The sequence below is a fragment of the Protopterus annectens genome, chromosome 3.part1 (genome assembly GCF_019279795.1).
Source record: "Protopterus annectens isolate FY-2018-M chromosome 3.part1, PAN1.0, whole genome shotgun sequence".
Taxonomy (NCBI): Eukaryota; Metazoa; Chordata; order Ceratodontiformes; family Protopteridae; genus Protopterus; species Protopterus annectens.
In genome coordinates, this window is record NC_056732.1 from 1,506,359,205 (window position 1) to 1,506,374,566 (window position 15,362).

Here is a 15,362-nt window from a genome sequence, read left to right on the forward strand (position 1 = left end):
AATGCAGATATCACTAGGGTTCCACAGAAGCGCTGAAAAGCCACGTTTTAGGTGGAATTAGCGTTTCAGGGAAATAACAAGCAAACAAACAACAAGCATACAAACAAAGCTAGATTCAGCAGGCCTGGATCTAGTCTATGCTACAGCAAACAAGGTGTACCAATTTCAGTAAGAAACAGTTCAAATATGCAGGCACTATAAGCCTTTAACCAGAAATTCCCAGCTCAGAAGGGCAGAGTCCAGCCTCTCCTCCCACAAGAGTGCAGACCACGAACCTTCTTAATGTAAAATAACTAGCCTGAAGCCCAAGTGCTTAAACCAGAACTAATACACTTTTAGAATAACAGACACCGAGCCCTCAATCAGCAGTTCCCAACTTAGAAGGATGTAAGCTACCTGTCCTGCCACCACAGTGCAGGCCACAAACCTTCCTAATGTAAAACAACTGGTCAGAAGCCCAAGTGCTTAATCCAAAAGACTTAGAATGATAGCTACACATTAATCAAGTTACTACCAAGCAGTAATAAATACAATTGAATACTTTAAAGAATGCCTGGATTAGTGCTCAAGTTATAGAAACAAAGCTAGATTCAGCAGGCCTGGATCTAGTCTATGCTACAGCAAACAAGGTGTACCAATTTCAGTAAGAAGCAGTTCAAATATGCAGGCACTATAAGCCTTTAAACGGACATTCCCAGCTAAGAAGGGCAGAGTCCAGCCTCTCCTCCAACAACAGTGCAGACCACAAACCCTCTTAATGTAGAATAACTGGCCTGAAGCCCAAGTGCTTAAACCAGAATTAATACACTTTTAGAATAACAGACACTGAGCCCTCAATCAGCAGTTCCCAACTTAGAAGGATGTAAACTACCTGTTCTGCCACTACAGTGCAGACCACAAACCTTCTTAATGTAAAACAACTGGTCTGAAGCCCAAGTGCTTAAACTAAAAGGCTTAGAATGAGTTACACCAAGCAGTAATAACTACAATTGAGTACTTTTAAGATGACGCAAAAGCAAAATAAAGTAGGAAGAAACACAAATACAGTAAAAGCAGATACATTTTCTTTTTTTTTTTTTAAGTGGAAAGAGAGAAAGGAGTAGCAGAAACTAAGCTGATTGGCCTTCTCAAATGTTCTCCCTGTACTGGGTAGAATGAGGTAATGACACTAGACTGAGAGGAGGGTCCCAGATCAAATTTACACTAGGGGCGGGCAACTGCAAAGCCACTGACTATATAAAACACTATACCAACAGGGAGGGAAGGTGGAAAACAAACTGCAGAAATGTTTCTCATAGCTGAAAACCAGCAGTGAGCCTTTAAATGAAAGTTTTAAACAGCTAAAGGAGCCTCTAGAAAAAAGAGTTTAACTGCAACAAGTTATCAGAAACAAACAACCCAAAAGATGCTTAATAAAAGTGGACAATTTCCAGTTAATACCTTACACACAGTGAAACTAGCTAGAAAAATACACAGTACACAAAGTGCTATAAATAACAAAGAAATAAAGAACAAAATAAACAAAAAACAGGATACTTAATGTTTTTACGTGCCGAGTTACCAGCCCTGACACACAACCTTCGCATGTCTCCACGCAGAAGACGCTCTAGCTGAGAATCAAACCGGACAGCGTCTTACTGTGAGGCGACAAGCTACATGGGAAACTGTATTGTAAATAAAAATAAACATCTGGTACTGTGGGGTATGGGAACTCAGTATGTGACAAGTGATGCTCATTCACAAAACCTACAATCACAGACATTTAATTTATTACAACATAGACCCCATATATTCCATACCAATGTCTAGCTAAACCTTTTGTTTTAAGAGTATGCAAGTATGTTACAGTATGCTCAGATGATTATTGACAGGTACCAAACACACTCTCAATCACACAAAATAGTGAAATGCACTAAAACCATTTTTACCACTTTTAATTTCAACTGCAAGTCAAAATTCTTCAAGCAGAGAAGAAACAGGAAGCAACAAACAGAATAGGAACATGAAGGCACTGTTCAGTGCGTGTCATGATATAGTACCTTGAATGTTGCAGTAAGAGAAGGAATGTCATTCACAAAATTGGGCAATCACTTCCCATTACACTACTGTCCCCCACAGTGTTCTTTCCTAACAGCCACCAGCAGTACACATCGTGAGGTTAGTATGCTTGATAGTGAGTGCAAACAATGTATAAGACAGAGCCACAAAATAGTACCACAAAAAACTACAAAAGCATAAAACTCATTCTCCACACAATTCATTCAAAATGTACAGTTTAGCCACTTGCTTTGGCATTCAAGTGTCATTAAATCAATATTACCAGTAAGAATTATCATTTACTACAACAGAAATCAAACAAACTGTGCTTCTGGTGCTGACAGTCAATGAGAAGTTCTGCAATAAACTAAACTAAATATACAAATATGCATCATACTTCACTCTTGTATCTTAATATTCCAATCATTCATTTATGCAACAGTGATTGTGGGACAATTTCATCTTACAGCTGTATCAGTAGAAAATCTAAAATGCAGCATATTATCAGATACTCACTGCTTTTTTACTTCTTTTCTCTGCTTTGGCTTCTTGGGCCAGTCGCTCTCTTTGTTGTTTCTCGAAATCAAACTTGTCCACTCTGTTTCTGGAGCTAATGAGAGACAGGTCTACTAAGGAGAAAATGGAATAATTAATTTAGGCTCAGAAAGAAAAACAGGAAAACCATTCAACAAGACTTGACAGGGCCAGTTATAAAATGGAATCAATGGACGTTTGTTTGATAAGTCAGTGATAGTACCACAAAAGGTGGTTGACAAATAACTTACAGGTTAAAAAGATATAAAGGTCAACATAATACACTTTTACATCAGAAACTACGGTCAAATCTCAAAACTAAAACTGTAGTGCTGCACTAACAGAAAAAGTGCACATAAAAGTTCAAGTGATCACTTTTTTAACCAAGTGATCACTTTTTTAACCAAATTATCTTGTGAAACATTAAAGTGACCAACTTTACACCGAAATATTTTTCTCCAACAATGCTGTGCATTATTAAGACATAATTTTGTACACATAAACTTACCTACTAGTCACAAGGGACTTTTAATGGGACCAAATCCCATCCCACAATGACTCAGGGAAGAAAGACCCCAGTCAGCTGACTGAACAAAATTCCTTTCATTCATGGTGGAAAAGGTAAACACACAGCACATTTTTTACTGCACACCATGTCAATAAGGGCAAGGTGTCAAGGTCCAAGGATGCGACTGTTCTACTGTACTTGCTACTTATTAGACCAATCAGAGAGTATAATGCCACCCTTTGGTATATACCTGCCCAATCACTTAATACAACTTGAATGACCACACCACTTCCTCTCAAGGAAAATCAAGGGCTTAGTCATAAAACATACGCTGACCATCTCAAAGTCTTGTCTCTCATCACAGAATCATAAAAGCTAATGAGGAATGAACTCTGCCTTTCTTACAGAGCCTCAACAGACCGTGACCTCTCTGTCCATTGATGGAATAAACACCCACTGAAGAGACTGTAATCTCTTCTGCAACAAAGAGAATTTGTTGGAAGGACATACATATATATATATATATATATATATATATATATATATATATATATATATATATATATTACAGATGACACCACTTCCTTGGAATCAACTTTCACTCCACATAAAGAAAAGAGCTTTCCTTACCCAGAAATTCACCCCTGGTTTAACACCCATGTCCCATATGGATAAGGGTAACATGTAAATGTGCTAACTGGCTCTGAGTTGTTTGTACTTAAATTAAAAGGGTTAAAAATTTCATGAGAATGCAAGGCTAGACTTCTAAATATCTTCACAGATCAATCAACTAATAGGTGCCTATGTATATTTCAATGGTCAGTGGCACAACAGGTTGCACACTTGCTTTGGGTGCAGAAGGCTGCATGTTCTACTCCCACATCAGATAGCTCGATTACTAACATTACTTTGCAGCACAAGTGGTGTTACTGCACTCATGAGTGTGTCATCATTCAATGAGATGTTAAACTGAGGTCCCATCTTGCTTGCGGTGGTTGTAGCTCAGGTGGATGTAAAAGATCACATGAGTAGGGGTCCTTTATTTATATACAAAAATAAATCTTATTTACAAAACATTTACATATTTACAAATATTTGCATATGTACAAATCTAAATATACAAACCTGTTTACACATATTCATAATTTCCTTTACAGTCCTGCTAAATTTTCAGCCCCACTCCTTTTTCCATAACCACCATCTGATTTTACTTAATATTGTAGCTAAAATCCATTTAACATTAAACACAATTTAATTTATTCTTTCATTCCATATAACCTAAAATAACTTATCTATTCTTTTATTATATTCTTTATTCTATTCTTATAATATCCACATTTAATTATATCTGTTTATTTTTTCACTTCCTTTATATTTTCAAAAAATCTTCTTTACATAGTTTTCCCCGTGACTTTTTTTATTCTTTTACATTTCAAAAAACACATGTTCCGTAGTTTCTTCTTGACGATGTAAACATATTCTAAGACTTTTTTATATGGCATATTTCCTTTTACTGGTAAATATTTTTTTACCAGTCTCCACAAAAAAAAATCTTGACATTCTACTTTCTGATTACAGCATTTGCTTCTTATTTATATAGCTTTACTTTTCTCATGTTAGATTTTCCCATGGTTGTATATACTATTGTTTTATTATTACATTCTTATACCATACTTCTCTATCTTTCACAATATCATCAGTTTTTATTTTCCACAAAAATATTTTTTCTCGCTAACATTTTATTTCTTCATTTACGCACTCTTTTTCCCTTTTACTCTTTTTTACCATACCCATGAATTTATCATACTTATACAGTTTTACTACTAATCTCTCATCTTTTTCATTTTATCTACTTTAATACTTTGTATTAATGAATCAGCATATACCAATGGGTTAATTAACCCTAATCCTCCTCCTCCAATATTTACATAGAAAACTCCTCTTTTTTACTGGGTTTAATCTAGAACCCCATATAAATGAAAACAAATACCTACAACAGTTTCTTTTCAAATACTGTTGGCAACATAAATACATTTGCTAAGTATGCTATCTCCCATCAGTACTAAATTTATCAAATAATCCCTTTTTCTGAGTGATAACTTATATGTTCTCCAGAAAAGATGTTTGCTTTATTTCTTCTACTGTTTTTCCCCATTGAATTCTACTTACAACTTTATTCCCAAATTTTACACTTAACACAGAAATTTCATTCATTGTAAAATATATACCCAAGATCTTTACATCACCTAAACCTTTGCTTTTCCTTTATTTAAAGGCATTCCTATCATCTCTAGACATTCATTTGTGCAAATTATTACTCCTTTTATCCAACTTTTGTTTTTTGCAATTATTATAAAACGTCATCTGCATATATTAACAGGACTGGAATTCTTAACCAGCCAGGTGTTATATACCATGCCTTCTTCATTTTGTAAATTATTTCACATGCTATCTTATTCATAACTATAATACAAAGAGTACACAACTCATTGGCCATCCATGTCTTACAACCCTCTTCGTGTGTACCTCTTAGCTTAACCAGCCATTTATAAGTATTTTACTTTATTCTTACTATACATGGACATACATAATTTCCTAACTTTCTCAGTTATATTACATTCCTTAACTATTACCCATAAGATTTCATGTCCAGTTGTGTCAAATGCCTTATTAAGGTTTCCTATCATGATTGTCACTTCTTTTCTGTTCATATTATCCACAGCTTCTCTATCATTAATAATTCTTGATAACCCTTCACCTTTATAATATACAGTGGATATAAAACGTTTACACATCCCTGATAAAATGCCAGGTTTTTGTGATATAAAAAAATGAGACCACAATAAATCATTTAAAAACTTTTCCAACCTTTAATGTGACCTATAACCTGTACAATTAAACTGAAAAACAAACAAATCTGTTAGGGGGGAAAAATATAAAAAATAAAAAAATGTGCAATACACTGGTTGCAAAGGTGTGCACACCCTTAAACTAATACTTTGTTGAAGCACCTTTTGATTTAATTACAGCATTCAGTCTTCTTGGGTACACACCTGCCATCAATTAAAGAGACTCTGATTAACCCCAAATAAAAGTTCAGCTGTCCTAGTAGGATTTTCCTGACATTTACTCAGTTGCCTGCTACTGCGAAAGCCATGGTTCGCAGAGAGCTTACAAAGCATCAAAGGGATCTCATTGTTGAAAGGTATCAGTCAGGAGAAGGGTTCAAATAAATTTCCACATCATTGGATATACCATGGAACACAGTGAAGACAGTCATCAAAAAGTGGAGAAAATATGGGACAATAGTGACGTTGCAAAGAACTGGGACGTCCCTCCAAAACTAATAAAAAGACAAGACGAAAACTGGTCAGGGAGGCCTGCTAAGAGACCTACAGCAACACTGAAGGAGCTGCAGGAATTTCTGGCAAGTACTGGCTGTGTACTACATGTGACAACAATCTCCCGTATTCTCCATATGTCTCGACTATGGGGTAGGGTTGCAAGACAGAAGCCTTTTCTTACACAGAAAAACATCCAGGCCCAGCCAAAATTTGCAAAACAATACATCAAGTCTCCCAAAAGCATGTGGGAAAATGTGTTATGGTCTGATAAGACCAAGGTTGAACTTTTTGGCCACAATTCCAAAAGGCACGTTTGGCGCAAAAACAACACTTCGTATCACCACAGTGAAGCATGGTGGTGGCAGTATCATGCTTTGGGGTTGCTTTTCTTCAGCTGGAACTGGGGCTTTAGCCAAGGTGGAGGGGATTATGAACAGTTCCAAATACCAGTCACTTTTGGCCCAAAATCTTCAGGCGTCTGCTAGAAAGCTGAAAATGAAGACGAGTTTCACCTTTCAACACGACAATGACCCCAAGCATACATCCAAATCAACAAAATAATGACTTCACCAGAAGAAAGTTAAAGTTTTGGAATGGCCAAGCCAGAGCCCAGACCTAAATCCAATAGAAAATCTGTGGGGTGACCTGAAGAGGGCTGTGCACAAGAGATGCTGTCGCAATCCGACAGATTTGGAACGCTTTTGGAAGGAAGAGTGGGCAAATATTGCCAAGTCAAGATGTGCCATGTTGATAGACTCCTACCCAAGAAGGCTGAATGTTGTAATTAGATCAAAATGTGCTTCAACAAAGTATTAGTTTAAGGGTGTGCACACACAACAAAGTATTAATTTAAGGGTGTGCACACTTATGCAACCAGCATATTGCACGTTTTTTGTTATTTTTTATATTTTTCCCTTAATAGATGTTTGTTTTTCAATTGAATTGTACAGGTTATAGGTCACATTAAAGGTGGGAAAAGTTTTGAAATGATTTATTGTGGTCTCATTTTTTATATCATACAAACCTGGCATTTTAACAGGGGTGTGTAAACTTTTTATATCCACTGTACATGCTATCTTCCATAACATTTTCCATTTTAGTTTCCAATCTATTTTGTATTATTTTCATAAAGATCTTATAATCATTATTATTCAATACTATTTGTCTCCAGTTTTTCAATTCCCTTCTATTTTCCTTCTTCCATATGAATTTATTTATTCCACTTCATAAGTCTTTATACATAAAACTTTCATTTAACCATTCATTCAAAATCTTTAAAAATATTTTTTGCCAATCTCTTAATTTTTTATACATGTCACACCATATTCCAACTGGGTCTCCAGGCAACTCTCTATTCACTTGATCTAATGCTTTATCTAGCTCATTTAAAGAAATTTCCTTTTCAAACTCTTGATTCTCTTTTTCTGTTAACTTTTTTACTTTGTGTTTTCCCCACTACCTTCTTTTTTTCATTAAACATTTCTTGAACATATTGTACTATGCTATTCATAATCTTTTCCTGAGTTCCTTCTATTTCTCCTTTTATATTTTTTATTTCTCTCATTACACTTCCGTCTTCTTTTACTAATCTTAAGTAACTAGACACATCTTCTCTTTTTCCTTGTAAAAAATATCTGTCCTTATATAACAATTATTGTATTTTTTCTTGATTTCTTTCATATAACTCTTTCTTTGTCAAACAACTTTCCATCATTATGTTCTAAATCTTCCAATTCATTGTTATATTTTCTTTAGCCATATTGCAAGATGATCAGAAAATCCTGTTTCAACTACCTCCCCCCTTCTCCTGTAACTTTACCTTCTGATACTTTAAAATAATCTATTTCAAATTCTATATATACTCCTTTCGTAAGTCCGTGAATTTCTGTCCCAAAGTTTTAACTTACCACATCTTATAACGTCTAACATTTTTCTTATATCATTTCCTTTTTTATTCTTCCTTCTCAAATCACAGTTAAAGTATCCTGTTATTATAATATTCATATTTATCACTACATAGTCTAAAATCTGATAAAATAAGCTTTCTCTTTCTTTACAGTCAGTATAAGCATATGTTATAATTCTACATACTTGTTCTGTCCATTTTAAATTGACAATGGTTAATCTTTCTATTTTTGCTAAAGTTACATCGGTACTTACGTATTATCGAAACCACATTTCCGAAGTCCCTTAATCTGTAAAGTTTTCAAGAAACCATGTCTGTTAACCTATCAAGGGGTGTGTAAAGTGTTAAATAGTATTGCATCAAATTGTTTTTCACACAGGAAGAGGACTAACAGCAAAATTCCTCTTCCCTGGTAGCGTACTTTCTCGACCTATCCACCCGACTGTTACTTCTCAGTTGTCCTTAATGTTACAAGTCCTGAAAGTCACCACTTTCCCCACCAAGACAAGGATTAGGGAACATGGCTCATTCCGATAAAGTGACCCACTTACTCTGAAAACTCCTTTTGCAGGTATCTTATCAGTTGTCACACACCCCTGTTACAGTCCGGTCTCTTAAAAGGCACGTTAATTCACTCAAGTCCAAAGTACTTACGTAAACTTTTAGTTCTCTTTGCAGAGGTTTACAGAAATTAGTCACTGACTTTTTCCTCTGTAATTATATTTTTAGTTGCAGTCTATGAAACTAAACTTATTAAGCGCTCTACTGGCTTTAGAAAAAAGTGAAACACTTTTTTTCATAACTGGAATTATACATACAGCCCCATGCACTCCAAAGAGTTATGATTGGTAATCCATAATGCAGGATTGCTAAAGCGGTGTGCCACTGTGGAGTTCACAGAAGACATGAGGTGCGCCACGGAGTACAGAATTTCACCGTTATTCCGCTTGCTGCCTCATACCCACTGTGAGTGAGACACAGTGACACTTACTTGTTTACACACCCCTTTTAAGGCGAACATAGATGTTTTCGCACAAACATAACGAATTACGGCATTTCTGAAATGTGGTTGCGATAATACGCAAGTACCGTTACATCTAATATCTTTACTGTATTTCTACAGAATATGGATATTACAGAACATATGTCATTTCCCAATAACAGATGATCTTTCCTTCCCATAGTTTCTCTGTTTATAATCTTTCTTCATTTGTTAAAAATATTGTGTCTTATAATATAATTATATCTACATCACACTTACTACACCACTCCAAAATTCTTATTCTTGTTATTATATTCTTGATACTATTCACATTTACAGAAAGCACTCTAAAATTCTCATTTCCAATTTTTCCTTAGATTCACGGTTTCATAACTTCATAGCTAATTACTAGGCTAGCTCTCTTAATATGCCAGTCTAAACCTACACAATTTCCTTCCCAAAGGTGAGAATCAAACACTGTAGATTTGTCTGCGAGTCAAACACCTTAACCATTATACCAAGCCCCAGTCTTTAGCTATATATATTCTCTTTCATCCACTTCCTTTCTTTTATCTTTTGTACTCATCCCTTCAAAATTTCTTTTACCAACAGAATTCTTTTTTCCTTTTACTACATCATAGTCAGGGATACCATCTGTTTAGTAATGTATCCTTATGAATTTCCCGTTCAAATGTTTCTGCTTCAAAAATCATCCTCGCTAGTCTCACTAATTGCCCTTTTACAAAGGCTTTCTTCTGGTGTAGTGAATGGCAACTCTGGAAGTGGAGTAAAATTGGAATATCTGGGTTTCCTATACAAACCTGAGGTAAACCAACTATTCACATGGTCAGTTTTTAACTCCACGTCCAAGTAGTTAATGAGGTCATGGGATTTCGTCATTGTGAAACTTAGGAAATCAGCTGTATTATTGATATAGGCAAAAAAACTCATCCAATTTAGTCTATCTTTCCAAAAAAGAACAGTGACATTAAGGAAACGACAGTGAATCCTGGAGTCTTTACAGTAGTTTCTTTGATGACTGAAGCCGAAACATTCAACAAAGGAGGAGAAATTCTTAAGGATATGTTAATAAACAGAGGGTATCCCTCAGATTTTCTGGGAAAAATCTTTCAAGAGGTTAGATATAAAAGATCAACTAAAGTGTACAAACCCCTTTTAGGTACAAAAGTGGATGACAACACAAATACCAACAACTTAGTTAAGGACACTAGATTTAACCAATGCTGTATCCTTACCTAGAATAACAAATCTAGAAATAGTTATGATATACTAAGGAATAACTGGAAAATTCCAAAAATAGGTAGTTTAAACATGGAAAATCTAGGTGAATTCCCATTAGTAGCATATAGAGGGGATAAGAATATAAAAAAATATATTTAGAAATGGTAAAACCTATTGGTACTATGAGACAAAGGTTCCACTCGATGTCCAAGTTGTAATTACTGTTCAAACATTACAGAAGGTGAATGTGTGATAGTGAAGGGTTTTGAGAGGATTTTTTCACCCAAGAGATGCAACTGTAAAATTGAGAAAGTCGTATATATTGCTCAATGTTCTCAGTGGCCTTGTTTCTATATAGGTAAAACAGAAAGGGCACTAAAAGACAGAATACATGAACATTTAAGGGACATTAGGAAACAGGACCATTGAAATACTTTATGGAAACATATTACTGACAATCAGGGAGGGGCACTCTCAAGTTCTTTATCACTGACGTTGTTGATATTGACAATAGGGTGGCGCCTTGAAAACTAAAACTTGAGTGTAGCGAATCTGAGTTGCAAATAAGAACAAATGCCACTGGTGTTTATGGTTTAAATAAAGGAGTCTGTCTTGCATGCTTTCTGAAACTTAAAGTTTTAAGTTTATAAAGTTTTGTTAGTGACGGTTTTATGTGCTGTTTTTTACGATCCAATGTTTTAACTTTATAAATGTGTTACTTGATGCATTTGTCCTTTTGTAAGTTTATTTAAATGGGGTCTAAACTGCACTGGACTTAGCATTTAAAGATTGCTTTTAATTCAGTGTTCCATTTATGTCATATGATGAAGTATGCCTTTAAGATAAGAAGCCCATTGGCAACACAGTAACTTTCACTGGCTTTTGCATTTAAATATGGATAAATGGATTATTTTGATATTCTGATGAATTCCCGGTACTTAATGAGGATAAAAACACTCAGTATCATCATTTATTTATTCGGGAATAAATTTTCATAGTGTGGTTCTTTTGTTTTATTGCTTTACTTATGTACTAGCAACTGAGGTGACTGAAGAGGTGCCTTTTTCCAGTTGAATCCGTATCTGCATTCTGTTTTGGTTTCTTGTGTCTTTTTTGGATTACTAGTTTATTACTGCAGATAACTCAAACAAAAATATTGACACTTGTACTTTTAACAAGCTACAGCAGTGCAGTCAAAAATTGTTTTTTAGCTATTTTTGTCAACAGCTTACAAATCAATTTTGGAAGCATTCCAAGCAGACACATGCCCCTCCCAAGATAAGGAAGAGCTTTTATTTTCTTTCGGATTTATTTAACTGTCTTTGTTAACATTTATGATCATAGGAACTTACTAGGCTAATGGCCCTAGGGCCCTTACAAGCCTAGCCAAGTTATACCCTTATTTCCACAATCAGCACCTATTGCCCCTGTCCAGGGAGGACACCTATTGCCCCTGTCCAAGGAGGACACAGGTGAAACCCCAGGGGTGAATTTACAGTTACCCAATCCAATCATCCAGACTAAATTTGAAGAGGGCCAATGAGGTGCTCTGTTTGACATGAAATGGGAGTCGGTTCCAAAGGTGTGATAACCTCTGGGAGACAAATCTGTCCCTCCAGCGGTTCTATTAATGTCACATACCAGGTTAAGGTCTTTAGAATGAGTAACTTGTGTACCATTTGACTTATGGATATGCAGCATCTCCGATAAAGAAGGGTCAGAGACTGCCTTGTATGGAAGGCAGAGATCACCTCTGAATAGTCTGCATGAAGCAGAATAAAGTGACAGTGATTTCAGACAATCCACATAGGGCAGATGCTGAAGACCTTGAATTTTCCTTGTGATGAACCTTTGTGGTCTCTCCGATTGCTGCAGGTGCTTGGAAAAGTACATACCAAAAGGGGCACTGTACTCAATTACTGGCTTGATGAAGGAAGAGTACAGGGAGGTTATAACTTCTTTTTATCTGGAGGAAATGCCCTTACTTATGAGATGAACAATACAGAATGCCCTTCTTACCACTGTGGAGAATTGGTGGTCAAAGGTAAGGCTGCGGTCCACCTGTGTACTCAGGTGTCTCACCACTGAAAGCATACTTAAGGTGTTGCTATTAATGTGGTACTTAGCAGGAACATTGCTCTTATTGAAGGAGAGAATTATACATTTTTTGCATTTACTTTAAGGGCATGACTTTGACACCAATCATTTGTTTGTGTAAGACCCTCTTGTAAGAAGCTGACATCATTTGGAGATTCTATGACCCACTCATCAGCAGACTTTGTCAGCCACACACCTTTAGCTTTTGCTTCTACTTCAGAGAAATAGAATCCAAACAGTAGAAGTCCCAGGACTGATCCCTGTGGAACACCACTAGTTACAGGTCTGCTGTTGGAGGTGGATTCCCCTATTTTGACTACATGGGTTCTATCAGTGAGCCAGTTAGCAACCCATCTAATGATATAAGGGTTAATACCTAACTGCGTGAATTTGTCGATGATGCCCGAGAGGTGGATCGTGTCAAATGCCTAGACTAAATCTAGGTAGGCTGTATGCATAGATTTCCCCTTGTTCAGGGCTTGGTGACCGTGTAAAAGAAGTCCACCAGGTTTAACAGGCAAGATCTACCTTTGACAAATCCAAACTAAGTAGGTCAAGTGTCTGGAGATTACCTGTACCTTTGTTGAGAAGGTCCATAATGACTCAGTCCATGGTCTTGCAGACAAGTCTATAGTTCTCAGGGACAGTGGAAGCACCATTTTTGTGCAAGAGAATAATGGTGGCCATTTTCCATTCATCTGGGATGAAGCCGGTGCTTAGACTACAACTGAAAAGAGTACCAATGGTGTTGCAAATTCTTGCTGGAGCTCATGCAGGATGCAGTCTGGGATGTTATAAGGACCCATAGATGCTGTGTTTTTGGCCTTAGAAAGGGTGTTTATGACCTGCTCTTTAGAGATACGAAGAAGGGGACAGGTGGTAGGGATGTCATGGGGTACATGTGGTGGGGACAGAGAAGTGAAGTTTTCACAGAACCTGTTGGCCAACAGGTTAGCTATGTCCATAGGCTCAGTATATGTGGTATCATTAACTACCAGTTCAGCACAAATTTGGGCCACTCCTTTTAGGTTACGGATGTAACTAAAGAATGCCTTGTGGTTGTCCTTAGTTGAGGAAGCTAAGTTGGATTCATAGTTTGCTTTCGAGGACTTCACAAGACATCTTATTTGTTTGTTTAAGCTAAGAATGAAGCGTTTCTAGTTTAGGGCTCACTCCCTCTTACTCTTAGACAGCAATTTCTTCCTCTTACAGGATCATAGGAGGTTACTAGGCAAATGGTCCCGGAGCCTTTACAAGCCTAGCCATGAGTTCATGCCCAAAAAAGATACCTCAGTCAGCACCTGTTGCCCCTGTCAATGAGGGACACAGGTGGTACCCATGGATACATTTTTGGTTTCCCATCCACTCATCAAGGCTCTGCTTGAAGAGGGTCAGTGAGGCACTCTGTTTGACATGTATGGGAAGTCTATTACAGAGACAAGGCAGCCTCTGGGAGACAAACCTGCGTCTCCAGCAGGTTTTGTTGATGTCACATATTAGATTTAGGCATTTTTGAGTGAGTAATGAGCAAGATGTTATTTACAGATATGGAGCATCTCTAGTAGGGCAGGGTCCGATATTGCCTTGTAGGCAAGACACAGATCACCTCTGAGCAATCTGTATAGTACTGAGTAGAGTTTTAGTGATTTGATCCTGTCCGCACAGGACAGTACATCTCTCAACTGTTCCTTATTTTGCAGGACAATCTTGATTTTGCCTCATATTTTTGCACTGCCCCCAGTAATATTTTGATTTTCTAGTAGATCGCTAAGGATTAAAGTCAATCAATAATGAGAGAGTTTTATACTTATTCTTCAGAAAATAAATGTTGTTGCAAAACATGTTGTTCTATTAATTTTTAAGAAAATTCAAGTAATATGTGAAAATTCTTCCTGATTTTGGGCCTTTGTCCTCCCAGTATTGTTGGCTTTGTCCAGAATTATTGCACAAAAGAAGTTGTAAAGAATAAGAAATGTGACAGTGTAGTAGGACAGATGTTGGAAGCCATGGATTCTCTATGTGAGATATTTCTGTGGCCTTTCCAGTTGGTGCAGGTGTTTGGAGAGGTACATACCAAACAGGGCAATATACTCAATTGCTGGCCTAATGAGGGAGGAGTACAGAGAGATAATAACTTATTTTTTTCTGGAAGCAATCCCTTTACTTATGAGATGAGCTAAGTAAAAGGCTTTTCTGACAACTACCACTACATGAAGGTCGAATGTGAGATTGTTGTCAACCTGAGTACCCAGGTCTCTCACCACAGGTATTGCTGCTTGGGGGTGGGGGTGGGGGTTGCTGTTGATGTGGTAATCAGTAGGGGCTGTGTTTTTGATGAATGGTATGATAATACATTTTTTTTTTATTTAACTTAAGGCCATGACTTTGGCACCAGTCATTTGTTGTTGTGAGACCCTCTTGCAGTATGTTAACATCATTTGGGGAGTCAATGACAGCACTCAATTTACAGTCATCCGCAAACTTGGTCAGCCACAGACTTTTTGTCTTTGCATGGACCTCTGAGAAGTAGATGTCAAACAGTAGGGGTCACAGGAAAGATCCCTGGGGAACACCACTAGTGACAGGTCTGCTGTCAGAGGTGGAGGCACCTATTTTGACCTTGTAGGTCCTATCCGTGACCCAGCTGGCCAATCACCTGATGAGATAGTAATTTACGCCAAGTTGTGTTAACTTTTTGATGATGCCTGAGTG

The 15,362-nt window shown here is 36.8% G+C and overlaps 1 protein-coding gene across 5 annotated transcripts in view; it reads right to left on the minus strand.

Annotated features, from left to right (window-relative positions):
* LOC122798540 overlaps positions 1–15,362 on the minus strand; it is a 1,608,245-nt gene that overhangs the window by 1,389,759 nt on the left and 203,124 nt on the right. For 4 of the 5 annotated variants that reach the window (XM_044067582.1, XM_044067581.1, XM_044067579.1 and 1 more), the window contains one exon: positions 2,554–2,666. In XM_044067582.1, coding sequence (XP_043923517.1) covers positions 2,554–2,666 — 113 coding nt within the window. The remainder of the gene's footprint in view (positions 1–2,553; positions 2,667–15,362) is intronic. The other variant, XM_044067580.1, reaches the window with a different exon arrangement.